At 41.2% G+C, this 17,708-nt stretch overlaps 1 protein-coding gene across 1 annotated transcript; it reads left to right on the forward strand.

Moving 5' to 3' along the window:
* LOC112146804 (serine/threonine-protein kinase PAK 4) lies at positions 1-17,692 on the forward strand. The gene is made up of 9 exons (XM_024272815.2): positions 1-1,502; positions 10,547-10,794; positions 12,066-12,713; positions 13,434-13,967; positions 14,108-14,241; positions 15,000-15,126; positions 15,202-15,327; positions 16,021-16,155; positions 16,274-17,692. The coding sequence occupies exons 2-9, from the start codon at positions 10,591-10,593 to the stop codon at positions 16,439-16,441; spliced, it is 2,076 nt and encodes a 691-aa protein (XP_024128583.1). The 5' UTR covers positions 1-1,502; positions 10,547-10,590; the 3' UTR covers positions 16,442-17,692.
* The last annotated feature ends 16 nt before the right edge of the window (positions 17,693-17,708 follow it).

A 17,708-nucleotide genomic window follows, 5' to 3' on the forward strand; every position in this document is an offset into this window, starting at 1 on the left:
GTTATAGTTTACTTGTTAGAATTTTGACTTCTCAGTTCTACAGAACATTTGAATGACTCAGCTCAGCTGGTTTGGGCAATTCAAATTATTTTTGTGACAACCACTAAGAATGGGGACACATTACAAAACCGTTTTAGTAGTCTTACAGCTCTGATCCCAAAATAACCACATCAAATATGCAAAGCAAGACAGTAAAATATAGCCGCACCAGCAAACATGAGCATCAGGATGATGACAACGAAGACATTTGCTTCTTGAGATTTACTGGAGCGATTCCATTCCACCCCACCAACAGGCAATCGCCTCATTGCTTGCAGATTGGGGGGTTTTCACATGACTTTGTTTTAATGGTTAGAAGGAACATCCCGGTTCTTGTCTGTTCTTGCATGTTGGTAAATATTTTTCATGCTGCATGCATGCCCTAAATCTGACTCACTCTTAGATGCAATTTCTGCACGACTTGACCCTAATACATCTTCCTGCTTTGAGTCTTGTCCCAGCAGCTCTATGAATTATTCAGGAAATGATTGTAGTGAAACGAAAGGGGGAATGTTTTACTCGACTAATGATGCTGGATCTGGATGGAGGACCGGAGCGCCGAGTTGAAACTCGTCCACAATGATTTTTGGGTCAAAAAAAAAAAAAAAAGAAAAGGTTGTGAGGCTGGAATTGCTTTTCGAATAAAAGTGGTCCCGCACCCCCTTTATGATCATCCAGATACAGCACCCCCCCCCCTCCCTCTGCCATCTGCCATCCCTGACTCTGTCCCTCCATAGATAATGCATTTGACTGAACAGCAGCAAAGTGGGTGAAGCAACCCACCCATGTGTTCTCATGTCACCCACATCCAGGGACGGCGGGGGGAGGGGGGGCATCTCAGGTGATGAGGTGTGGAGGAGCTGCCCTTGCCTAATAGTCACCGGAAACCAGCTTAACACGCACGCACACGCAAACTGACATAAACACACACAGCTATCAGTTCTCCTGCAACCCAATGAGGGAATGGGAGGAGGCGGTGAAGGAGGGAAGTGATAAAGAGAGAGGGAGGTGGGAGGGGGTGTGTGTAAGAGACGGCAAGCTTAAGAAGGAGAGAAAGAGGGAAGGGGGGTGGATGGATGGATGGATGGAGCTATTTGGTGATATTCCCTTCTCCTGGATGCTGCCGTTCCTTTTCATGGCTTTGTCCCTGCTTTGCGCCGTGTCTGTGGGAGCAGACACCGGTACTCAGCCACAGAGCCGGGGATGAATCAGCTCCAACAAAGAGCCTTTGAGATGGCTGCGTGTGCCTGGAGGGAGGAACGCATCAGGCTTTCCCAGGCAAGCGGCAGCCTGCAGTGTGCTCCTGCTTGAGAGCCAGCCCTCCTCGTCGTGGTGTGTGTGAGAGCGGTTTATGGCCGTGAGTGTGTGTCTGAATGTGAGTGAGCGCTGTATATGAGTGCACATTAGTCCTGCTTCCAATCCCTCCTGGAGGAGAGCAGCTCTCCTCTTCAGTGGACGGAAAGGTAAGGAGGAATAACTGTTTTCTTGTTTGTTTCTCCTCTAACAATGACTTGAACCTCCAGAGCCCTGCGTCCTCTCGTAAAGGTGGGGAGGGTAAGAATGAGATGTCATTGATAATGAGCGAGCTAGAGTACGCCAGACATGAAGCCATGGTGGAGGAAGAAAGAGATGCTGTGAGCAGAATGCAGCTCAGGCAGATGCAGATGAGAGAGGGGGGAAATGGAGAAAAAAGGCACAGGCGAGTGGGATGCTGGAGGCTTCCAGTTATGGACCAGATCTCAGAAGAGATGCTGCTCAGCTCAACCCTAATCCTCACAATCTTCAGAAACGATTGAACACTATTTACATTTTCTTCTAGACTTCACTTTGTGAAGATGATTGCTGCTGCTTTGTGCATTCTTGAGAGATGCTGTGTCCTCTAGTGAGTGCTTGTTTGAGTCTTTTGAAGAAGAAGCTAAAAATAGTCACACGAGGAAAAAAACAGCAGATGAGATTTTTCTATGAACCTGTAGATTAAAAGTTTGCATAAATGTAAAGTGATCTGGAACGCCAATTTAAGCCACAATAGGACGAACTCCTCTCCTTAAAGTTAGTCTCTTTATTAAATGCAAAGTGTCAAGTGAAAATCAATCTGAGGGTAAGGTGTTTAAAGGAAGAGTATGGATCGGAGCTTTGGCATCAACAATGGACTTCACTCTCACTGACAGCGTCACAACCAAAAACAGTTATTGATCCCGACTTTATAACTTCACCTGTTATCTGTGCACGGTCCCACCAACAGCTAAAGCTGTAGAGATCAGAAATAGGCTCTCAGGATGATGTAACTTGAAGTAAAAACTGTGCGTCAGGTTCCTCATGACTGAGGAGGAAGAGGAGGTGACGAAGAAAATCTGTCACATGAAGCTGAAAATCTGCTTTAATGAGGGTGATGTGTAAACTCCTCAGATTTAGCTTTTATTTTTTTTTAGCTGCTTCTGGTTTTTATTCGCTTTACATGCTCAGAATGAAATAAACAGGAAGCACAGACTCCAGACGAAGCAGACCCAATACTAACAGGACAGGAAGTGATGGCAACCGCTCACATCCTGGTGAACACACCTGCAGAATTCACAGTTGTGTTCGGCAATAGTTGCGTCATGCGGTGTTCGCACAGCGCATTTCTAATGGTGCATCTTCCCAGGCTGTGCCTTATAAGTATTGAAAAAGAAAAAAAAATGCACAACAAAGTAGCTTTTGTCTGTGCAGTAAAAACAGAACTCATTCCCACTTTGAAAACTATTTAGAAATCTGAGCAAAATTTTTATAAACCTGCCAAAAAAAGCTGGTTATTATTGAAAAATGCAAGTGCACAATCTATAGTCTAATTGTATTTACACAGGATTAATTAATCATATTGTTGTTTCTAATTTCCATCCAAATTGTTATAGTAGATAAAAAATAGACTTTTCATTATAAAATATTGAATTTTCACATAAAAAAATCAATTCTGCTTGGAAAGAAATTACGAAAAAGAAAATCAATGAATAGATTTGACAAATCAATGTCGCATTTTTTAATACTGAGAACCCAAACCCACTGTTGAAGCATTAATAAGAGTTGGAAATGCAGTATTTATTGTCAACCACTCAAAGCATGTGTGCGAGCCAAGAGGATCTTTAATTAAACAGAGTGATGGTCAGTGCTGCGTGTCTTTACTATCCGGATTGTAAAAAGCAAACAGTTACGCTGCATGAAGATACAAGCTGACGTGACGGCTTATTTGTGCGTCCAGATCAGATAAAGTTCCTGGGACGCTGCAGGAGTTGTTTTTACGGCATCACCATCAATATTTGTTTGTGGTCTGCAGCGGCGGCTTTTTAAGGTGCTTCTTATGTCCTCGGAGCAGGAGCAACAAACTTCTTTTCAATTTTCTCATCTAGTAGAATCAGTGTCATCATGTCAGGTGACAAGATGATGCATGCACAGTATTGACGACCCTTTTTCTGTCACCAGTTTACTGTAGAAAACATGATGGATGAAAGATGCTAACAGCATCACTGCGCCTCCATAATGAGACCAAAACCGTAATGTTTGCTGACAAATCTGATCTGCCTCCATTCAGAAGCTCTTTTCTAAGTACTCTCTTCTGTTTCTCTGAGTGTTCATCCTCTCCTTACCTCCACTCATCTGTCAATAATAACACAGGAGTGGGGAGCAGCCCTTCACAAGATGTCTGTCCTTGAAAAACTGCGTATCGTTGGGCTCAGACATTGTGTATTTTGGAGTGCAGACACGCTTCACATCCTCAGGATTTCTCCTACCCAGAAGTAAAGTGAGCAAATACCAGACAAGCGTTCTGATCACCGCTTCTAACGTTTCCTGCTCGCATGACTTCCTGGAGAGACTTAAGGTAAAGCACGACATTACGTGGACGTGCTTCATCCCTTCACAAATGGAAAAGAAGAGGAAAAAATGTGGATGTGCTGCAAAAATTCATCGCATTTCCTTGAAACTTATTCTCAGCTACATCCAGATTATTGCTACTGACAGATTATATTCTGGAGCTAGTCTACAGCATTCCTTTCACTTGCCCTTGGGGGTGCTCGACTTAAGGACCTCACAGCTTATAACAGACAGAGATACATCAAGGACTATCACTGTCAATTGAAAAATTACAGCCACAGCTATTCTTCATTTTCTTTTAGCTTCCTCCACAGGGTTTATCTTTTTCCACTTTTCTTTTTTTTTCGCTGAATGAAGTACAGATGTTACAGGATTTGTGGAAAACTGCTGACAGCTCAAAAAAGAAACAAGAAAAGATCTACACAGTCGGTCGCATCTGAATGTCAGAACTGTTATTTCAAGAAATTGGGATTCGAATAATAATGAAAATTTATTTCTTTTAGCATTTATTTAAAGCCCCACTCCGATGGAAATTGTATTTTTTGCGTTTTTGACACGTTTTTGTTTTGTTTTTTCTCATGATGGACGATAAATTTAGAAAATAAGCTTAAAATTGCTTTTCTGAGTATTTCTCTATTCAAATTATTGTGAATCAGGAGCAGATGAAAAAATGTTGTTGGAAATACCTTGTACGTGTTACGAACTAGTTACTACGGCAGGCCACTTGTAGACGACCAGATCCATTGTTTTCTTATCTGAGCTGGCATCTGGCTCAAAACTGTACGACTGGATAGCTCAGATGTTGCTCCCCCTTTTTCTTACACTGCTAATTATTGGTGGTGTGAGGGGCTGTAAGCTAGCAGGAAATATTAGGTATGTTCTAGATCTCTTGCGCCTTGCCTGGATCATTGGCGGGACTAGGTGGGGGCCTGAGATGAAGGCGAACGCTGAGCTGCAGTGAGACTAAATAACAACAGGAAGTCAGGTTGTCGCTAACATTTGGTGGAATTTTTATATGCCACTCCCATATAGTATTTTAAAGGCAGCAATAAAACGTATAACCACAGATGATTTGTAATACTTGTACTCATGAGTTCCTTTTGTTGCATAAATGCAAATGTCTGTCTGATGTTTTGCATTAAAATCTAAATGATTATCAGTAGAAAAAATACAATATTTTATCGTTTCAAGTAAAATAATTTCTAATGATAAAGTCATATGAGTGATGCTGATTTTAATTATCACAACCATTTGTATAAATAAAAATCTTGTTAATTTTCTCATCGATTATTTACGTTTTGTCAGAAAAAATTACAAAATACACAGATTTCCTTTATTGGGCTCCAGTCATTTCTAATCAGATTCACGTCGAACTATAAGAAATGCCAGGACACCGTTTCCCACAATGCATTGTTTTGTCATCAACCAATGTATTGGAGTCAGCGCAGAGCCCTTTTCTGCCCTGCACACGCCCTTTTCTGGCTATATTTGTATGATGATTGACATGTGACATCAGAGCAAAAATTACCCAGCATGCACCACAATCAGTGCTGCGTTTACCTGGGTGATCTATTGAACAGATCTATTGTAAACAAAGGGATTATGGGAAATGAGGGAAGGCTTACTATGTGCCAACAGTCCTGCCCATAATTTCTAATAAACTAGTGCTGGTCTGCAAAAACTATTTCCTAGAAAATCACAGTTTATTTGTTTTTTGGGGGGCTAAAAACAAAATAATCCCAAATAAAAGACCTCTAGGAACAATTTTGCAATAGATAAGAAGATGATCAGAGAGGGACTTTAAGTCTATTGTGGAACATAAAATCACTAACGCAAAATATACATATGTCAGCTCCTTGTGGCTAGATGCAGTCTGTTATTTCACATTCTCTACCGTCTTCTCGGACTCCATACCTCTCAGGGCCGTTCTGAAGAGAAATTAGAAATAAGCTAAATTCCAAACCATGCTTGGATCAGTTGCTCCCAGTGCTTTGTACGTCTTATGCGTTTTAATGAAACCTGTATGCTCCAACCTGCTTCGCTGTCCCTCTAAAATGAAATATCACTGCAAAAAAAGGACAAAATAATGATGGAGGAACAATCTCTAAGCCCTCCATGCCCAGTCTTAGAGCACCACAGAACAACATTTATGTTTTTTTTTATCCTGTTATGAAACAGTGTGCATGCAGCTCCTGTGTTTCTGTAGAGCGGGATTATTCTTTAACATGCATTTACGCACAACAAAAAAAGAGGATTTCTACCGTTTCTCGTCCTCACCTCACTGTTTGACACGAATCTAGCACAAAATAAACACGTGTGTGGTACTAGAGAGGAGAGGGGGATGATGTGTACTAAAATTAGATCACTGAAGGGCTGAATAAAATACTAATCCCGCAAGCACAGTCACCTGCACATTCGCTACATTTCTGCACGCACGCCAACAAAAAAAAAAAAGGAAAGGAGCAGAAATCAGGGCAGATAAAAAAAAAAAAAAGGAAAAAAAAATCATCATCATGGCCCGCAGCTCTAACATTGAGCAAATCCAGTATCTTTTATCTCTCAATCTCCTCCCACTCAACCACAACTCCTGCTCAGGGTGATTTAAACATGAGAGGAAGGCATGCCGTGTTGTCCGCGGGAAGCATATGGATTGCCCGGTTAAATGACTGCATGATATGAGAGGCCAAGGTGAAGAAGCTCCGTCCAGTCTGGGGTAAGGTCGAGATTTAAGATTGAGATGAAATTTTCTTAGAAAAGTGAGGATGAAAGCATTTGATCCAACTTTAAACATTTTTGGTTCCTGCAGCACAAAGTTGTGCGAATGAAATTGTGCTACCCATAGCAGATTTTTTTTTTTTGGATGATCTCATCTTCTCTGGCTCTTTGTATTCCTGACGGCAACTGAGCAGCTGAGTTTTGCCTCAGCACTTTGATGGATTCAACATAAACCAGTGAGGCGCAGGGTCAGGTCCCAGCTGTTTTGAGGGATGTGACCTGAAAGCTGGATTATGCTCCGCACAGATTCCGTGTGCTATCCAACCATCGCGGAAATCGATGGAGTGCCGTGATCAAAACTGTCAGAGGCATGACTGAGTCTGAGAGGTCACGATGGGGTCAGATGCATGTGATTAAAACCTGGTAAATCAATAAACTCATCAACTTCTGAATTTGTTCTGTTTACACAGACTTGAGTCGTTGAATCATCTTTATATTTTAGAGACATAAACCATCTTGCCTATTAATGTTGGTAGCATCTTATTGTTGACAGTGCAGGATTGTGGCTTGCATTTTTGCCCCAGCAAATATCGATTCATCTGTTTGTAAAGGATTACTTGAGTGTTAATGTGTAAATATTTGTTCATGCAACGCCAGTGTCTTGTCCCTGAACAGCCAGCTAAGCAGATACCTGCATGTGAAACAGAGAGGGGGAAAAAAGATAGCAATCTTTGGTTTGCAGCTTGTTTTCTCTGGCTTGCCTCTTTTTTTGTAACACGGAATTGGTGGTTAAAAGCTTTCCCGTGTTTGTGGAAATGAAAATGCTCCCACATACTCCCAGGTCTGACTTTAATCTGAGCTCCGGCTCCTCTTCTCACACCATAATGTCCCTGTCAGATAGAATTAACATCCTACCCGGCATCAAAATTTGTACACGGGGAGAGCACAGAGTGATACATTTATGCAACACTTAGCATATTAGCCTTGTGGTTGAATTATCCTTGGAGGGTGACACATCTCTTCGAGCAGAAACCCCCCACCCCTCTTATTCTGCGATGAAACAGGGGCTCGGCTCATGTGATTGGTGGTCCTGACCTTGCTCTACCCTTTAGTGATGCAGCAGGGTGAATGGCATGTGTTAGTCACCAGCATATCTCACAAAAGGCTCAGTTGACACAGATTAGTGCCATGTTGGTCTTAGGGTTCAAAGTGGGAAGAGGAAAGGTCACGACTTGATTGCACACTGGGGTGTGGAGGGATGTGAATTCACTGGGAGGGAGTCACTGAGCCTGAAGCTCTTCTGGGACACAGGCTCCTTTAGGCTCTTCAGCTTACTGTAAAAACCTGCATCACAAAGTAGCATTTCAAACACAAAATAAATCATTGTCTTTTGTTTTTATAATACATCAATATTTTCAAATGTGATCAAGCACTTTGACAGTAGACTGACTTCAAATCAAGCATCTAATATTTGCTTCCTAAAATCAGGCATAACCAGAGAGAAGCATTTTACTCATTCATTAGAAATAATGTTTTACACCTGATGCCTTTTCTTGTAAAACCTGACATAATGAACGTAGGGTTGAACCAACAACCTGGAGAATTTTAAGTCTTTCACAGTCTTTAAGTGTTTGAAAATAATAATCAATGAAAAATTGGGTTAATTTTGTCGATTGTACAAATGTAGATTTATGAATAAAACATCAAATGAGACATTAATAAGGGTTACTCAAAAAATCTTACAAATATCTTATTTTGTAGCAAACCAAGTTTTATAAGAAAAATATTAAGTGTGTAGTTAACATTCAATTGTTTTGCTATATTTATTAATAATAAATAATTAAAACACAATTGTATTTGTTTTAAAGCATGAGAAGAATATTAAATAAAATGTCAGTGTTAATATTATGTCATTGTGTTTTGCTTTTAATTATAGGTCTGTCCAATGACTATGATCTGTAATGGCACAGAAAACAAAATACTTAATATATTAATTTAATAAACTTCATTAATTTATGGTTATTTTAATTAATACATTAATTGAGACTAAATATTAAATGACTATAAGTGGATATTTTATCTACTTGTGCAAACAATAAAGCTAAGAATATTATTTATTTAGCAAAGATTTTAACTATTTTTGCCCCTTTAAGGCTTCCATACCAAATAGGTGTTTTCAGAAAAGAGAAAAATTACTCCGTTTTTGGGAAAAACTGTTTTGACTCCATGAGATCCTCCCTTTTCCCAAACTTCCGTCATTTTTTACACAAAGTGTATCACCGTCAGACTGTATTATTATCTTAAAATGTAAACGCTCAGGAAAAGTCCAACTTCCTCATAAATATGGGTCAAGTTGTTTTATCACCCAGACAATAGTAAATACTAGTGCAGTCTGGTTCAAATGAATCTGTGTTAAGACGTGTGTTTGTGTATATATCTTAATATATTATTATTAAGGAATATGGATGCTAGTACTTAGACAATTGGATATCAATTATATCAGTGACCTTAACATGAATAAGTTAACAGTCACAACATAGTCAAGTTATAGATACTTTAGGGGTGGGAATAAAAAACATTTTTTCTTCATCCCATACCATTTTTGAGCTGGAAAAAAACAATGTATGTTAAAAAAAATAAATTAAAAAAGGGAAAAAAGTGCATTATTGACAAACAAGTGTTGAACTGTTGCAATCTACATTTGTGAATAAACATATAATATATGTATATATATATATATATGTATATATTGTGAGAATTGGATCCAGAACGAACAATCATAGGTGTGAGCGCATTAATGCAAGCTACTTAAAGCTGTATCCATATTAATCTTAAGATTTATATGCGAGTGGTTATCTCACCGTACAGCTTCCTTGCTAAGCAAATTAAATGTACTGTATTTAATTATTTCCCTCCAGTAGAATGGGAAGTAAACCTGGATTGGTGGCTTGGCGAAGATTAAGTGGTTGCCCTCCCTGAAATCAAGGGCGTACAAGCTACTAATTAGGATATGAAAAGCTTGTGGAGGAAGCTATGAAGGATAGCTTGCCACAACAGTTTTCTGTTTGTATATATGCATATGTGAGGGTTTTTTTGTTTTTGTAAATGCACTGAGAGCCTTTGGGTGCTGGTCAGCCCAACCGTGTGCTCATCCGTAAAAGGACACAAAATGAATAAGCCCTAATTGACCCGATATCCTTCATTACACATGTGCTTACAAATCCATCCAATCTCCTTGAAGCTGTTTTCAACTAATCAAGCTTGCGACAGCCAGCAGGACACAGAGACAGCCAAGTCCTGTTTGCATTGTCTGCAATGCACAAGGAACGTGCTTGTTTTCAAAGGACAAAGATTGTATTTGTTTTTTGCACAGAATGAGAGCAAAAGTTTGGGTGAAACGATTCATTTTAATAGCAATTCGATTCGTTTCATCATTTGTGGTTGTTGTTTCGATTCATAGTCAATATTAGTTCATTTTGAATGATCCGATTCACTGACCAAAAATTGATCCAGGACATCAAATTCAACCATTGCAACTCAGATTTAAATACCTGCTACTGAACATTGCAGGTTAAATTAGACAGATTCCTTGTATTTCCTGTAAGATAATCAAGTGTAAATTGCAAACAAACAAGTAAACATTAATTAATGACAAATCTGTTCAGATTTTATTTTGATAAAGTTCAGCCAGTTGTTGTTTATCCACTTCAAAATAATACAAACTGAACATTATTAGAACATTCTACCACAATGTATGGTCATGTGTCTGCAAAATTTAGTTCCCACACATTGGGCTCTAATGATGGATTGATCATTTTGCAATCATGTGTCTGCTGTGATGACACATTCCAGTAAAATAAACCTATAGTGCCTCAATCTAAATAGTATGGAATTGATTTATTTCATTTTCATTCTGAGTCTCTTTTAATCTGAATGTTTTTCTCAACAGGGAAAATTTGAGGCTGGCAAGCAGTTGTCCTTCCAGACCTGAAAATGTTTCGTAAGAAAAAAAAGAAGAGGCCTGAGATATCGGCGCCAAAGAACTTTGAGCACCGCGTCCACACATCATTCGATGCCAAAAGAGGCTGCTTTGTGGGCCTGCCGACCCAATGGCAAAGCCTGATAGAAAACCTGCGCAGGCCCAAGCCCATGGTGGACCCCTCCAGGATCACAGAAGTTGAGCTGAGACCAAAAAAGGTAATTTTTGCGCTCTGTCCTTCATTTGAACTAAACTGATGAGTGGCAGTCGCAGTCTGACAAGAGCTGCAACTCCAAATCAGAGACGAATAAAAGTGTGCTGCCAGTTTGATCGTTTCAGTGATACTGAGCTATTCTGCTGTCTCAGAAAATGCCATAATCCCCTGATGACAACGTAGAATTACTGCTGCCCTCCCCATCCTGTTGCTCTCTTATCTATCACGGGGCTTGGCTAATGACTGCTGTGTACACTAACTGTACAATGCTGGGGACCACAAGATTTATTACTGCGTGCAGGCAATTAATAACAGTACAGGGTGCCTTCCCACAGATGTCAAATAAAAAGTGCAGGTACAGCAAAGGAAATGCCTGTGAGTGATTCAGCCTGCAGATCAGGGTTTCCGCGCTTCACAGAGCACACCGTCGATTCTTTTTATGGCCCTCCAGAAAAATAAAAAAACTGCACGATGTGATGGCGATTAGTGCTGTGTAACATGAGAACTACTGAACCAGCATTTAGGTCAAATTTATAGTTTTTGGAGGTGTCATCAATATACTGGAGGCATGCACTGCAAAAAGGCCTCAAACAAATAGAGGGACAAATGTGCCCAAACAGAATAGCTCCAAAAAAAAAGGAGGATTTGTTTGTTTCATTTGGAAAAGGACACGGAGAAAGGGTGTCTAACTAGACAGGGTTGCTGTTTTAAACAAATTGTAGCATGCTTGAAACGACCAAACATTCCCATGGCTATTATCACCTGCCAACCTCTCCTGTCACAGAGGTGCCACAGTAGGCGAGATGTCATCTGACCTCCATCCCCTGTGTGGATGTAATGGCTTTGAGCCAGAGAAACAAGAGAGGCTGTTGACTGACTGTGAACTGAACATGACTCTACCTCGAGACTAATAAGCCTCCATGCATTCAGTCTCACTGTTCTGGCAAAGCATCTAAGGTTTGTCTGATCATTTTATGTCCGGGCAGGTTTGGGCATTTGTATGCCAGCCAAATGTTTATAATACTTCAAAGATCTTGAGAGGAGTTATCAGGAATATCTGGAAATGTAGGAGCAGACGTAAAGGCTCTGAGAGTCTGTCAGTGTATTGTGAGCCACTGTCTTTGAGGGATGACAAGTATGTCCTTTACACATTCCCAAGTTTAAATTTAACTCGCCTCTGAGCAATAATTATGTCACCCTTCTTCTCCATTTTAGTCTGATATCTCTATTTAATACGATGGTAGCTATCAGAGTGTGATGAATCTCTCCTTTCAGACCATAGTACGTGGGAGCATGATTGGTCACGGAGACTACATCGCAGCCATGATCAATGACATGAGCCGTCTGTCTGTGACCAGCTCCAACTCTCTGAGGAAGAGTAGCCCGTCGGCCAGGAAGAGAGCTCAATCTCTGGGAAGGCTTGGGGAGGTGAATGAGGGAGACGTCTATCAGTACGAGGGCCTAACGCAGGACGATGACGATGATGATGAAGACCACTGGAGGGAAAAAGCCAGGAATATCCACAGTGAGACCAACACCCCTTATTTGGGCATGAAGAAGAGCATCACTCTGCAGCCAAATGGGATCTTGCCAAAGGCCACGTCCACCTATGAAGTTGGAGTCAGCTCCCGGGAAGGACCTTCCTTGCAGTCTCAGAGCATTCCACCACCAAGTCATGCGGCTTTTATGAGTGGGGAGATAGGGAGTCCTCAGGAACGAGTGATTTGGAAAAGAGATATCCAGCTGCCCAGGGGACTACCACCTAACCAGAGACCTGTAGCTTGTTTCTACACCCCTGTGATGAATGTGCAGCAGGCGCATGGAGATCAGGGAGCGATCACTACGGATCTACGCCCCAACCTTCCAATGTACATGCATCCACAAAACAGTCCGGGCCGGCCTTTCTCCTCCTATGACTTAAAAGTAAGTATGTTTTTGAGGTATTTAAATGTTTTCATGATACATTATCTATTAAGATATTTAAGTTGTGGCCATAGTCTCTAACTTGTTTTTTTGGACCTTTGAGACCAGTAAAGTCCAGGTCCAATAAAAATAATGTTTTTGGTAACATGCTCATGTGGTATTTTTCTTGTGATGGAGGACATATATGAAGAAAATTAAAATAGAAATGCATTATTGAGCATTTCTTTATTCAAATTGTTGGGAATCAGGAGCAGATAAAAAAATGCATTTGGAGAAAGTGTAGTAGTGACGTGTGTATTCTATCAGCAGGCCGCAATCATCATGGGGTGAACATGCCAACTCCACACAGAAAGGTCCCATGCTGGTGTTTCTGTTTCAGGTCCACTAGTTGGGAATTGAACTAGAGGCCTTCTTGCAGTGAGCCAAAGAACTAACCACTGTGCAGCCCTGCTCAAATATTGCTTGCCATTTTTGTTGTTGTGCTAACATTAGCTTGAGATTGTGAGTGGCTGTAAGCAAGCAGGAGACACTGTAAACAAAGCGATGACGGGAATTGAGGGAAGGCTTACTCCACGCCAACAGTCCCGCCCGCAACTCCAAAGCAAAAACTACTGCAGAAACTGTCCTGGAAAAGGAAACAAGTCATTTGATTTTGCCTAAAAAAGTCTAGAGTCTACATTCTCATTGTTCTTCTTCCCTCTGTGTTCTGTGATCCTCCAGGCGGACTCGACTGTGAGGTACCACTCTGGATTTCTGCCCACTGGCACCAGCAGTCCTCTGGTTGGAGGAATCAGGCCTCAGAGAACAGTGCGCTCCTCAGCCAGCTACACTCTAGGTCTTTCTCCTAACATGGGTCTGAGGCCCAGTGGACCGGAGCCTTTCCTCAGACACTCTGGATGCCCAAACCCTCCCTACCCCCGACAGGACAGCCCTTCCCAGCCCCGACCTTCCCCCACAGGTTCATTAGCCACTAGTCCTCCAGGTACCTGCTCCCCAGCCTTTAGGCCACCACAACACCCCTCACCCAGACCACCCCCCGACCCGCCCAAGGTGACACATGAACAGTTCAAGGCAGCTTTGCAGATGGTGGTTGACAAGGGTGATCCAAGGACTTATCTGGAGAATTTTGTGAAGATTGGAGAGGGCTCAACGGGGGTGGTGTGTATCGCGACGGAGAAGCACACAGGAAGGCAAGTGGCGGTAAAGATGATGGACCTGCGACGTCAGCAAAGGCGGGAGCTGCTCTTCAATGAGGTACAGGAACCAGATCAAGCACATGTTTACCATTTTCAGAACCACCTGTGGCCATTTTTTTAGTAAACTTCAGCCCTTGATGTGTCACCCAACTGAACAGAAGTAAATTGTTTATGATGTTTAAATTATGATGCTTACAGGTAGTCATCATGAGGGATTATCAGCACAAGAACGTGGTGGAAATGTTCAAGTCTGCCCTGGTGGAGGAGGAACTTTGGGTAATCATGGAGTACCTGCAGGGTGGAGCGCTTACCAACATTGTGTCTGAAACCAGGTAAGACCCCGATAATGAAAGTGTCTCAAAATATTGCTGATCTTGTGCAAACACCTCATTTTTAATAACCACATTCACCACTAGGGGGTAGTATTGGCTGCAGAGTCTTCTGTAGTTTGTTGACTAACATTCAGTCCTTGTTCACCAAAAAAAAATTTAAATTTGTAACACAAGACCAGATCTAAAGGTTAACTTCTTGGTTTAATGTCTTTCCTTAAAAGCATAAAATATTTTTTGTCAAGCAAGCTCACAAAAAATGAGACAACTGTACTTGTCAATAACTATATCGGCAGAAAAACAAGTCAATTGCTGTTTTTTAGTTTGTTTGCCAGCTAACCCATATGCTACTGACATTTTAGGCACATTTAATCAATTTCAATAAATAAAAATATATAAATCAATATGTTTTTTTTTTATCAAAGTGAGTTTTTCTTGCATGATTTGAGACATTTGTTTTCACCTGTCCTGATTTTCAGAGACCACCTTTGTTTTTAGTTTTTTTCTACTTCTAACTGTCCTTTTTTATCTTCCGTCTCAGTTTCCTGTTTATTTCACACATCAGAATCCCATTAAAATCAGAAAGAGATGTCTATCCGTCATTCTGTTGAGTGGGAGTCGTTCTGAACCTTGCACTCTTTGTCGGTGCCTATAGTGTGCAGTGATTCATAAATTTCAGCCTGCAACTAGTAATGGAAATGTGTGAATTGTACATGTGAAATCAGTGTGTGTGCTCGTTAAAAATGTGTGTTTTTCTGCAGGCTGAGTGAGGAGCAGATTGCCACAGTATGTGAAGCAGTTCTGCAAGCTCTGGCCTACCTCCACTCACAGGGAGTCATTCACAGAGACATCAAGAGTGACTCTATATTACTCACATTGGACGGAAGGGTATGCGACTATGTCCTTTTTTTCCCTTCCTTCCTGTTTTCCTTTTTTAATAATGTATGTTATCTTCTGTATTAGGTGAAGCTTTCAGACTTTGGATTTTGTGCTCAAATCAGTAAGGATATCCCGAAGAGGAAGTCATTAGTGGGGACCCCTTATTGGATGGCTCCGGAGGTTATCTCCAAATCACCATATGGCACTGAGGTGAGGAGGTCCCTGATCAGCTGTTTGACACAACCACACTTGGGGAACACTGTTGGGATGCAACAGAGCTGTGTAGTAACACGTTTAATCATCTACTTCAGCAACTTTTGGGAAAATTTTACTCAAATAAAAATCATGTTTTTGGTGTTCTTCATGATAGAGCACATATTTTAAGAAAATTAAGATTAAAAGTAAATTTCTGAGTATTTCTGTATTCAAATTGTTGTGAATCAGGAGCAACGAAAAAAGGCTGCTGCTCAAGCAGAGTCAAAACTGTAGGATGGATAGCTAGTATTGCTCACCATTTTTGTTGCACCAGTAAAACTTGGTTAGGGTTGTGAGGGGCTGTAAGCTAGAAGGAGAGAGTGTAAATAAATGGATGATGGGAAGAAGTGTGAGGCTTACTCTCGCCAACAGTCCCACCCACAACTCAGAGGCGAATTTCTAATGAACTATTGCCGCTCTGCAGAAACTATGTCCCAGAAAACAACACAAGTTTTTACATTTTTGATAAAAATGGCCTAATTATAATTAACAGACCACTGGGACCACTCTTAAAAAAGATCAAAAGACGATTGGAATGGGACTTTACATTTTTTGGATGACTACTTTCTACTTAATTTCGGAAAATAATGTCTTAAGTAGATACTCTTACTTGTGTACCACTGAAAAGCTCTTTCCTTTGTGCCTCAGGTTGACGTGTGGTCTATGGGTATCATGGTGGTTGAGATGGTGGATGGAGAACCCCCGTATTTCAGTGAAACCCCTGTGGCAGCCATGAAGAGGCTCAGAGATGAGCTAGCTCCAACAGTCCGAAACATCAGCCAGGTATGTGAAGGGTCACATAAGATGAGCACTTTCATGCACACATCAACTCAGAAATACCGGTCTAGGACAACAAAACCAGATGTTGAAGTTGAAATACACGCCTTGTTCTGTGATCCAGGTGTCTCCAGTTCTGAAGGACTTCTTGGACCGCATGCTCACTCGAGACCCCCTTGAGAGAGCCAGTGCCACTGATTTGCTGGAGCACCCCTTCCTGCTGCAGAGCGGCTCGCCTCAGTGTCTGGTCCCACTGGTGGAGCAGTATCGCAAGCGCATGTCTCGATGCTGACCCCTCGCAGCTCTCTTCTATCAAACTTCAGCCTGGCCTGCCTCAGAAGAGCGTAGGTTCTAGTTCGTCTAGAACCAGGCAAATGGGCTATCAGCTCCAGAGAAGCAAACCCAGGAGGCATTTTGCTGCAGGAGCGGCGGCGGTTGACAGACATGGCCGACATGGCTTGTCAGACACCCTTTCAGGAGTTAAAGGCGGCATGCAAGTCTTCACCTTTCCGCTGAGTTTGACCAGAACAAGGATTCCTTTTTTATAACATTTTGTGCGACTCACTACAAAGCAACATGGTGCATAAACTACTAACAGCAAAAATCAATACTCCTTTTAAATATATGTACCAAACCCATGCTACTCTAAAAACCCTAGATAGTGTTGTTAGTGGGCTCCAGTGCCAGCTGTGTGTAAAGCTTTTAAAGCTGGTACTAGGGGCAAAAACATGATAGGCCATTGTGAAAGGATAGCTACCCTTTATGCACACTCAGTAGAGAACAAGCTGACTGACACACTCTTTGCATGGCCAAATGGAGGCACACCTGGCCTGATGTGAATGCTTGAATACGTACCAAACTGGGATGTGAAAGACAATTCTCTCCTATTAGCATAATAAATGGGTAGATAAAAGCCCAGCTGCTACTGTTAGGCTACTGGAAATATCCCCAGTACCACGTTCTTTTATAAATATATATATATATAAATATATTTATTCTTTATTTTCATAAGACATTATTGGTTGTTTGTACAATGTGAAGTTGCAAATAAGGCTTCATAATTAAGTATGGACTTGAATTGACCGTGTAAATAAAGCGACAGACTGCTGAGTCTGTGCACCAGCTGATTTGCAGCCGTAAGTTATATAAAAATTATTTTGAAATGTTAATTTTATTCACTGAAACGTGAGTGCATTGACACGTGTGTGTGTGTGTGTGAGGGCACAGGTGTTTATTTTTCGAGTCTTTGCTTCTGATAAAACCCTCTGTGAATTGTGACAGACTTTGGGGGATGGGGGGTCACTGTTGAGGATGATGTGTTTAACTGCATTTGCATTAGTTTGCCTAGATAAAGCACACGGGCCTAGCATGTAATGCTGCAGGACACGAGAAACACTTTTTGCACATAGTCTTTGTATTCTCACACGGATATGTGTCGATACCTTTCATGTCTTTCTATTTCTACGTCAATCATTCATGAACAAGAGAATAACACATTTTAATTTTGTATAAATCAATAAATAATGTGTATTGAAACAAACCATTTATATATTTGTTTA

Source organism: Oryzias melastigma, linkage group LG22 (genome assembly GCF_002922805.2).
Source record: "Oryzias melastigma strain HK-1 linkage group LG22, ASM292280v2, whole genome shotgun sequence".
Lineage (NCBI taxonomy): Eukaryota > Metazoa > Chordata > Actinopteri > Beloniformes > Adrianichthyidae > Oryzias > Oryzias melastigma.